General features: G+C 47.4%; 2 protein-coding genes and 1 long non-coding RNA gene across 3 annotated transcripts in view; 1 reads left to right on the forward strand and 2 right to left on the reverse strand.

Moving 5' to 3' along the window:
* SUGP1 (SURP and G-patch domain containing 1) overlaps window positions 1-190 on the reverse strand; it is a 22,283-nt gene extending 22,093 nt beyond the window's left edge. Inside the window, exon 1 of the mRNA XM_042024316.1 lies at window positions 28-190. Coding sequence (XP_041880250.1) covers window positions 28-190 — 163 coding nt within the window. The remainder of the gene's footprint in view (window positions 1-27) is intronic.
* MAU2 (MAU2 sister chromatid cohesion factor) overlaps window positions 28-9,474 on the forward strand; it is a 17,837-nt gene continuing 8,390 nt past the window's right edge. The window contains exons 1-13 of the mRNA XM_042024500.1: window positions 28-278; window positions 578-595; window positions 865-930; window positions 1,848-1,943; window positions 2,429-2,523; window positions 3,024-3,051; window positions 3,455-3,610; window positions 4,050-4,196; window positions 6,263-6,353; window positions 6,604-6,707; window positions 7,576-7,653; window positions 8,446-8,511; window positions 8,749-8,832. Coding sequence (XP_041880434.1) covers window positions 189-278; window positions 578-595; window positions 865-930; window positions 1,848-1,943; window positions 2,429-2,523; window positions 3,024-3,051; window positions 3,455-3,610; window positions 4,050-4,196; window positions 6,263-6,353; window positions 6,604-6,707; window positions 7,576-7,653; window positions 8,446-8,511; window positions 8,749-8,832 — 1,119 coding nt within the window. The 5' untranslated portion in view covers window positions 28-188. The remainder of the gene's footprint in view (window positions 279-577; window positions 596-864; window positions 931-1,847; window positions 1,944-2,428; window positions 2,524-3,023; window positions 3,052-3,454; window positions 3,611-4,049; window positions 4,197-6,262; window positions 6,354-6,603; window positions 6,708-7,575; window positions 7,654-8,445; window positions 8,512-8,748; window positions 8,833-9,474) is intronic.
* On the reverse strand, window positions 5,453-6,263 carry LOC121662864. The gene is made up of 2 exons (XR_006015458.1): window positions 5,742-6,263; window positions 5,453-5,627 (listed from the first exon to the last, which is right to left on the reverse strand). It is a non-coding gene; the product is annotated as an uncharacterized LOC121662864 (long non-coding RNA).

Consider the following 9,474-nt stretch of genomic DNA (forward strand, 5'->3'; position numbering starts at 1 on the left):
CCGGAGGCGGCGGCGGCGCAGCCGGGCCCGCGCCGGGGTCGGGGTCGGGCGGCGGCGCGGCCGCGGGCGAGTCGTGGTACCTGGCGCTGCTGGGCCTGGCGGAGCATTTCCGCACGTCCAGCCCGCCCAAGGTGCGGCTGTGTGTGCACTGCCTGCAGGCCGTGCTGCCCCGCAAGCCCCCGGCCCGCATGGAGGCCCGCACGCACCTCCAGCTTGGCTCCGTCCTCTACCACCACACCCGCAACGGCGACCAGGCCCGCGGGCACCTGGAGAAGGCGGTGAGCGGGGCAGGGGGGCTGGAATGGGGTCAGGGAGGTGGTGGGCAGGGCTGGGGGCACGGGGGGCTTGGGAAGGGGGAAGCGGGGGGTCCTAGGGTGTGGATAAAGGGTTGGGGGTGGTGGGGATGGGAATCTGGGCACCTGGAGAAGGTAACAAGTAAGGGAGGGGGCGGCCGAGGAGGTCCTGGCAGCTAGAAAAGGTGAGGAGCAGGGAGAGAGAGTCCTGGCACAGAGTGGGAGGATAATGGGGGGCTCTGATGGCTTTTAGTCTCAGCCTAACCCGCTGTGTTCTCTTGCAGTGGCTGATATCCCAGCAGGTATCCTTTTCCCGGGATCCAGGAAGGGCTCTGAGCTGGAAACAACTTTCTGGAAACTCCCAAAACACCTTAAAGGGCCTGGGGGTGGGCATTTGTTGGGTGTTTTTATCTGCTTCATCACTGCTTTCATGGAACCACAGAGTGATTTGGGTTGGAAGAGACCTTAAATCCCATCTCATCCCAGTTTTCCTGAGGGTTGGGAGTTTTTGGAGGTCAGGCTGCTGCTGTTTCCCACCTGGAATTTGTTATTCCCTTAACCCTGGTGCCAGATCCCCCAGTTTGAAGATGTGAAGTTTGAGGCGGCCAGTTTGCTGTCGGAGCTGTATTGCCAAGAGGTGAGTGAGAGAAACCCTCCAAAAACCCCTCTGTGCTCCTTTAGTTTGGGTTTGGAACGGGATATTCCTGTTAGGAGTCTGGTTTCTGGGACGAGAGGCTTTTTTTTCTGTCTTATTGTGGAAGTTTTTGCTGGAATTGCAACGAGGGTTTCCCACTGTAAAAGGAATTTTGCTTGGCCAAAGGATTTCTTTGGTCTTCATTAAACAAATGCTGATTTTGGGGGAGGGAGGGAGCAAAATCCAAGGTTTTCCTCAGGGTTTTGGAATCCTGGAGTGATTTGGGTTGGAAGGGACTTGAAGGATCATCCCTTCCAATGGGAAGGACACCTTCCATCATCCTAGGTTGCTCCAATCTGGACACTTCCAGGGATGGGGCAGCCACAGCTTCTTTGGGAATTCCATCCCAGCTCCTCCCCACCCTCACAGGGAGGAATTCCATCTCAAAATCCCATCGAAGTGGAAAGTGGGGAAACAATTCCCTGTCTCCATCCCTTGCCCAAAGTCTTTCTTTCCATGGAAAGCCCCAGTTGGATCATCCCACGTTTTGTCCTCGTTCCTGTCCTTGGGAAGTTGTGCTGATTTCCTCCACAGCCGTTTCCTGGGCAGGATTTTGCTTTGAATCACCAAATCCCAGAATGGTTTGGATTGGAAGGAGCTTCAATCCCATCCAGTGCCACACTTCCCACTATCCCAGGTTTCTCCAAGTCCCATCCAACCCAACCTTGGACATTCCAGGGATGGAGCAGCCCCACCAAACTTTTCCCCTCTTATTTTTATTGCTTCCCACGCTTTGATCCCTCATTCCCAAGCCTCCCCAGAGGGATCAGTGTGATTATCCAAGGAATTTAAAGGCTGGGCTATCCCAGAATCCCAGGAATCCTGGGATTTGTGTTGACTGGGGGGTGTTTGTGTTGCAGAATTCCGTGGATACGGCCAAGCCCCTGCTGCGCAAAGCCATCCAGATCTCCCAGCAAACTCCCTACTGGCACTGCAGGCTGCTCTTCCAGCTGGCTGTGAGTCATTGGGGCAGCAATTCCTTGGAAAAAAAAGCCTGGAAAAACCCTGTATTCCCGTTCAAAGCAGCGTGGATGCATTTCACCCCCTTATTCCCTAAAAAAATCCCTGTTAATGGAGAGGGAAAAGGCAATTCCGGGCTGGGAATTGGTGTTGGGATTGGAGCAAGGAATCAGACAGGATCACCCTGTAGGAGTTAAGGGACATGGAATTCCAAGGATGGAATTGGAGGATCTGCCTCCAGTTTTAACCCATTCCTCATGAATCAGGAATTTTAAGGGGATAAGAAACCAACACTCTGGGCTCAGACAAATCCTTGGAAACACCACAGATTTCTTTGCAAAACAGATCTAAAAGCAGATAATTCCTGCAAGGAGTAGGAATTTGTAAATCCAGCGACGGGATAACGGCCTTTTCTTGGGATTTACAAAGCCAATCCTGAGGTTTTATGGCTTTTTTTTGTTGTTGTTTCTCCCCATTTCAGCAACTCCACACCCTGGAGAAGGATTTGGTGTCGGCCTGTGACCTGCTGGGAGTGGGGGCAGAGTACGCCCGGGTGGTGGGCTCCGAGTACACCAGGTGACAGTTCCCGGGATTTCTCCTGCAATTCCTGCCATTTCCTGCCCAAATTCCCTGGCATTTCCTCCCCGAGTCCCCTGGGATTTCCTCCCTGATTTTCTCCCTGGGATTTCCTGCCTGAATTCCTTAGGATTTCTTCCTTAAGTCCCCTGGGGTTTTCTCCCTGATTTTCTCCCTGGGATTTCCTGCCTGAATTCCTTAGGATTTCTTCCTTAAGTCCCCTGGGGTTTTCTCCCTGATTTCCTACCTGAATTCCTGGGTTTTCTCCCCTGATTTCCCTGGGATTCCCACCTGGAGTTCCTTGGGATTCTCTTCCTGAGTTCCCTGGGATTTCCTCCTTGAGTTCCCCAGGAATTTCTCTATCAGATCCCTTAACCCTTTTTTTTCCCCCCTGCTTTTGAAGGTGGAAAAAGGCAATTTTTTTTTCTCTGGCGTTTTGTTTTTTTTGTGGACTGAGTAATTTTTTGGGGGGAATTTAACGTTATTTTATTTCATTCCAGAGCCCTCTTTCTGCTCAGCAAAGGGATGGTGAGTTGGAAGTCATTTTAAAATCAATTATTCCCTGTTTAATGCCAAATTCCAGGGGATATTTTTGGGATAAGCAGGATTTTTGTGGATAAGTTTGACCTTTTTTCTGGAAGGAAAAAAGGATCATTGTGACTTTTCCCTGGATTTTTTGTAATGAGGGATGGAAGGGGTGGTGGGGGGAGAGGGCTGTGGGAATCAGGTGAATATTCCAATCCTAATTTCCTGGAATTAGAGAATCCTGGAATGGTTTGGGTTGGAAGAACCAGGGACACCTTCCACTATCCCAGGCTGCTCCAACCTGGCCTTGGGGAATTCCAGGGATCAGGCAGCCACAATTCCATGGGAAACTGCCATTCCCTGAGTGTTGATCCCGAAAATAAGGAGTTTTCCTTGGGAATTGCAGCTGCTGCTGATGGAGAGGAAGCTGCAGGAGGTTCACCCGCTGCTGACGCTGTGTGGGCAGATCGTGGAGAACTGGCAGGGAAATCCCATCCAGAAGGAATCCCTCAGGGTCTTCTTCCTGGTCCTGCAGGTCACACATTACCTGGATGCTGGCCAGGTACGTGGCACATTCCAGCTGGGAATTTGGGAGAGGAATATTTCCTAAAAAGTCAGCTCTGAGGGGATTTTTTTTTTTTTTTATAATGGGAGGGAATTGCTGTTGATTTTGATTGGAAATGAAAGAAAGAGTGAGGGAATTACACTAATTTGGGTACGTTTTCCATGATATTTTTATATCTATGCTGGTCTCTTGATTCCATGGTGTGTTGGAGGAGATAACAGGAATTTTTGGGGAATTTTGGGAATATTTTGAGCATCCCTTGGTCCTATTTACCACCACAAAGCGCTGAGCATCGTCAATCCTAAATCAACCCCAAACTCTGAACCAACCCCCTGAACGTGGGAGTTATGGATCCTCTGGGAAGTTTCCCCACTCCAAAAGCTGGGAAGCAGCAGGAATGTCAGGAATTCCCGCTGGGAATTGTCCCTTTGCCCAGGTGAAGAGCGTGAAGCCGTGCCTGAAGCAGCTGCAGCAGTGCATCCAAACCATCTCCACCCTGCACGACGACGAGATCCTGCCCAGCAACCCCGCTGACCTTTTCCACTGGCTGCCCAAGGAGCACATGTGTGTGCTGGTCTACCTGGTGAGAGCTGTTAATTAGTGTTAATTGCTAATTAATGAGGGTTAATTAATGATCTGAGCTGGATCTCGCAGTCCCGCCGAGCTGCTTGGTGCTGTTTCTGCCTCAGTGTCCATGGGGTGATGCTGAGGGGGCTGCTCGGTGTGTGAGGAGATTCCAGCTTGGAAATGGGAATTAATTGATTAATAATTAATTGATTGATTAATTAATACCTGATTCAAAGGGAAATGGAGTTATTTGTACAAAGCAGAGCCACTTTGGCTTAATTTTGTTAGCTGCTTCTGCCCCAGTGTCCGTGGGGTGATGCTGAGGTGGCTGTTCGGTGTGTGAGGAGATTCCAGCTTGGAAATGGGAATTAATTAATAAATAGTTAATTAATTGATTAATTAATACCTGATTCAAAGGGAAATGGAGTCATTTGTACAAAACAGAGCGACTTTGGCTTAATTTTATCAGCTGCTTGGTACTGGTTCTACCTCAGTGTCCATGGGGTTGATGCTGCTCAGTGTGTATGAGGAGATTCCAGCCTGGAAAGTGGAATTAATTAATTAATAATTAATGTATTTATTAATTAACACCCAACTCAAAGGAAAATGGAGTTATTTGTACAAAGCAGAGCCACTTTGGCTTAATTTTGTTAGCAGCTTCTGCCCCAGTGTCTGTGGGGTGATGCTGAGGGGACTGCTCAGGGTGTGAGGAGATTCCAGCTTCAAAATTTGAATTAATTAATTAATAATTAATTATTTTATTAATTAATACCTGACTCAAATGAAAATGGAGCTGTTTGTACAAAGCAGAGCTACTTTGGCTTAATTTTGTTACCTGCTTGGTGCTGCTTCTGCCCTGGTGTCTGTGAGGTGATGCTGAGGGAGCTGCTCAGGGAATGAGGAGATTCCAGGCTGGAAATGGGAATTAATTAATTTATTAATTAACACCTGATTGAACTGAAAATGAAGTTATTTGTACAAAACAGAGCTACTTTGGCTTAATTTTATCAGCTGCTTGGTGCTGCTTCTGCTCTGGTGTCTGTGGGGTGATGCTGAGGGAGCTGCTCAGGGTATGAGGAGATTCCAGGCTGGAAATGGGAATTAATTAATGATTAATTAATTAATTAACACCTGATTGAACTGAAAATGAAGTCATTTGTACAAAACAGAGCCACTTTGGCTTGATTTTGTTACCTGCTTGGTGCTGCTTCTGCCCCGGTGTCTGTGGGGTGATGCTGAGGGAGTTGCTCAGAGTGTGAGGAGATTCCAGGCTGGAAATGGGAATTAATTAATTTATTAATTAACACCTGATTGAACTGAAAATGAAGTTATTTGTACAAAACAGAGCCACTTTGCCTTAATGTTATCAGCTGCTTGGTGCTGCTTCTGCCCTGGTGTCTGTGGGGTGATGCTGAGGGAGCTGCTCAGGGTATGAGGAGATTCCAGGCTGGAAATGGGAATTAATTAATGATTAATTAATTAATTTATTAATTAACACCTGATAGAACTGAAAATGAAGTTATTTGTACAAAACAGAGCCACTTTAGCTTGATTTTGTTACTTGCTTGGTGCTGCTTCTGCCCTGGTGTCTGTGGGGTGATGCTGAGGGAGCTGCTCAGAGTGTGAGGAGATTCCAGGCTGGAAATGGGAATTAATTAATGATTAATTAATTTATTTATTAATTAACACCGACCTCAAATGAAAATGGAGTTATTTGTACAAAGCAAAACCAGTTTGGTTTGATTTTATCAACGCGATGAGAGCTGGACTTGGACTTGCTGAAGGTTTTTGTTCCATTCCTTGCAGATGATTCCAATCCTAAATGACATAAAAAATCTCGGATTTGAGGAATTCTGTGAACTCCCAGCTCTTCCCTCTGTGCACAGATACATTTTTGGGAATCATGGAATGGTTTGGGTGGGAAGGAGCTTAAAAAATCATCCATTCCCACCCCCTCAATCACACCTCCCACTCTCCTGGGTTGCTCCAAAGCTTCCTGGGATGAGGCAACCCCAGCCCCTCTGGGAATTCCATCCCAGGGAAATTCTCAAGGTGGATAATCCTTGCTGTGCTTCCCTGCAGGTGACAGTGATGCATTCCATGCAGGCAGGATACCTGGAGAAGGCTCAGAAATACACGGACAAAGCCCTCATGCAGCTGGAGAAGCTCAAAAGTAAGGAAAAGGAGTTGGAATTCAGCTGCAATCCAGGAAAATTCCACCATTTATTCCTCATTTAAACCAATCTTGCAGCCTTGTTGAGCTGCTGGGATGGCCTAAGACTAAAACCAAGATTAAAAATGTGATTTGAAGGCCGGGTGGTGGCTTTGAGTACAAAAATCAACTCTTGGGGGGTGTTTTTTTTGATGGGATTTGAAACATTCCTTAAATCCTACTCATGGAATTCCTGCTGCTCCTTTCCCAGTGCTGGACTGCAGCCCCATCCTGTCCTCATTCCAAGTGATTTTGTTGGAACACATCATCATGTGCAGGCTGGTCACGGGACACAAAGCCACGGCCCTGCAGGAGGTAAAGTGGGAATTCCAGCATTCCCTGGCTGGGAATGGCTCCCAAAAAAATGGGAATGTTGTGCAAGAATGGTTTTTAAAACGTGGGAATTGCAGTTGTGGGCTCAGGTGGGGAATTCCCGATGGATTATTCATGGATACAGCCAGGCTTGGTGGTGCTCAGGACTTGGGAAATGTGGGATTGTCCTCTAAAATATTTATTTAAGGACACTTTGGGATCATGGAATGAGCAATAATTGATTTGACGCTTTCCTGGTGGGAATTCCAGGCTGATTCCAGTGATTTTTCCCATTCCACCCATTCCAGAGTGGCTCCTTCCTCTTCCTCTTAAAGTTCCTGCCTTGTCCAGGTGTTTCCCAGTTTTTAACATTCCTGTTTTTCCTCCTCTTTCGTGGTTGATTTCTGTTGTTCCAGAGGAACTGAACTTTTTTCCCATTTTTCCAATCATTTTTAAATCCTGGGAATCCATCCAGTGGATGGACTGGATCATCCAATCCCAGCTGTCAGCTTTACTGGGAGTACTGGGAATACTGGGAATGGGGAGGGATTCAGCCTCCTGCTTCTGTCTCCTGAGACTCATCCCAATCCCAGATTTTGGAAGCTTTTCCTGGAAAATCTGGAGCATTTCAGGAGGGATCTGCAGCTGTGAATTCCAGAGGGTGGAGGAAACCGTTCCAAACCAGCTGGAATGTGGGAGGAATGTGTGCAATTCCCTTTTCCTGTGCTGGGAGCACATCCAGCCTCCCCTTTTATCCAGGATTTGGGATCCTGGAGCCAATCCCCGTATCCATGAGGGGTGCGAGGAGTGGGATTTGGAGCATTAAATGATGGAAAACGTGTCTAAAAGGGGGAATTTTGTTCTTTCCCAGATTTCCCAGGTCTGCCAGCTGTGCCAGCAGTCTCCAAGGCTCTTCTCCAACCACGCTGCCCAGCTGCACACGCTCCTGGTGAGTTTTTGGGATGAGCCCTGGCATCCTGGGAATTCCACATCCCACTGGGAATTCCACATCCCACCAGGAATTCCTGAGGGGAGATTCCCTGGGAATAACAGGATCTGCATCATTCACTGCTGTGGAGGCTCATTCCCAGCTTAAAACCCTTTGGAAAAAGAATTCCAGGATGGTTTGGGTGGGAAGGGACACTTCCCACTATCCCAGGGTGCTCCAACCTTGGACACTTCCAAGGATGAGGAATCCCTGGAATAATCCCAGCCCTGGCCCCAGGAATAGAGACCTGTTCCTGAGTGTTGCTGTTTATTCCCAAAATTCCTGATTTCCCCCCCTCCCCCCCCCGAAATCCCACTTTCCTGGAGAGAAAATCCCACTTTTCTGTGGAGAAAATTCCTGGGATTTGGCTTTTCCTGGGCATTTCTGGCAGCAGGGCCTTGGCTGGCGGCAGCTCCTTCGTGAGGGGAGTGGGAATTTGGGAGGAATCAGCTGGAAAAAGGAAAATCCAGGGATTTCAACTGTGCCCACTGGAGATGGTTTTCTGTGGGAACTGTGGAAAGGGAAGAGTTTATTTAGGGAATATTTGAGTTTTCCATGATTTTAGGAAAGGTTTTTTTAGCTAAATGAAGCTTTTTCTATGAATAATTTAATTTAAAGGATGTTTTGTAGAAATTCCTGATCTTTCCCCACAGCCGAGACTCGTTGGTCCCTTTTCCCTGCTGTTATCCCAATATTTCTGTGGATTTGGGGATGTTTTGGGCCGCATTCCCAAAAATATCCTTTCTTTTCCAGGGCCTCTACTGCATCTCTGTCAACTGTATGGACAATGCAGAAGCACAATTCACTACGGCACTGAGAGTGAGATTTTATTCCCAAATTTTCCTCTGGAAACATAGGAATGGGCCTTGGGGATGGAAATGTGAATTTGGACGGGAAAACTTCCTTAATTCCATTGTTGAGTCACGATTTTCCTTGAATTTGTGGGGATTTATAACATTAAAATATCAATAAATGAGTTTTTAGCCAGGATTTTTTTGGGAAATGAGCAAATGCTGAGGGAAGGACTGAAATATTTGGGAATTTTCTCCTTTCCAGCTCACAACCCACCAGGAGCTGTGGGCATTTATTGTCACCAACCTGGCCAGTGTCTACATCCGGGAAGGGAATCGGCACCAGGAGGTGAGCTGGGATCTCCCCAAATCCCGCTTTTCTGTGGGGAAAATTCCTGGGATTTGGCTTTTCCTGGGTATTTTTGCCATCAGGGCCTTGCCTGGCAGCATCTCCTTAATTAGAGGAGTGGGAATTCCTGAGGAATCAGCTGGAAAACTCCAAATATTCTCGATTATTCCCACAATTTTTCCCACTTTCTCTCTCAAATCCCACTTTTCTGTGGAGAAAATTCCTGGGATTTGGCTTTTCCTGGGTATTTTTGCCATCAGGGCCTTGCCTGGCAGCAGCTCCTTAATTAGAGGAGTGGGAATTCCTGAGGAATCAGCTGGAAAACTCCAAAAAGAATGTTCTGGAGCTGAATTTTCTGGATTATTCCCACAATTCTTCCCACTTTCTCTCTCAAATCCCACTTTTCTGTGGAGAAAATTCCTGGGATTTGACTTTTTCTGGGCATTTTTGCCATCAGGGCCTTGCCTGGCAGCATCTCCTTAATTAGGAGTGGGAATTCCTGAGGAATCAGCTGGAAAATGTCAAATATTCTTGATTATTCCTACAATTCTTCCCACTTTCTCTCTCAAATCCCACTTTTCTGTGGAGAAAATTTCTGGGATTTGGCTTTTCCTGGGCATTTTTGCCATCAGGGCCTTGCTG

This window comes from Corvus kubaryi, unplaced genomic scaffold (genome assembly GCF_017639235.1).
Source record: "Corvus kubaryi isolate FWS band 111438036 unplaced genomic scaffold, C.kubaryi_AGA036_p1.0 37262, whole genome shotgun sequence".
NCBI lineage: Eukaryota > Metazoa > Chordata > Aves > Passeriformes > Corvidae > Corvus > Corvus kubaryi.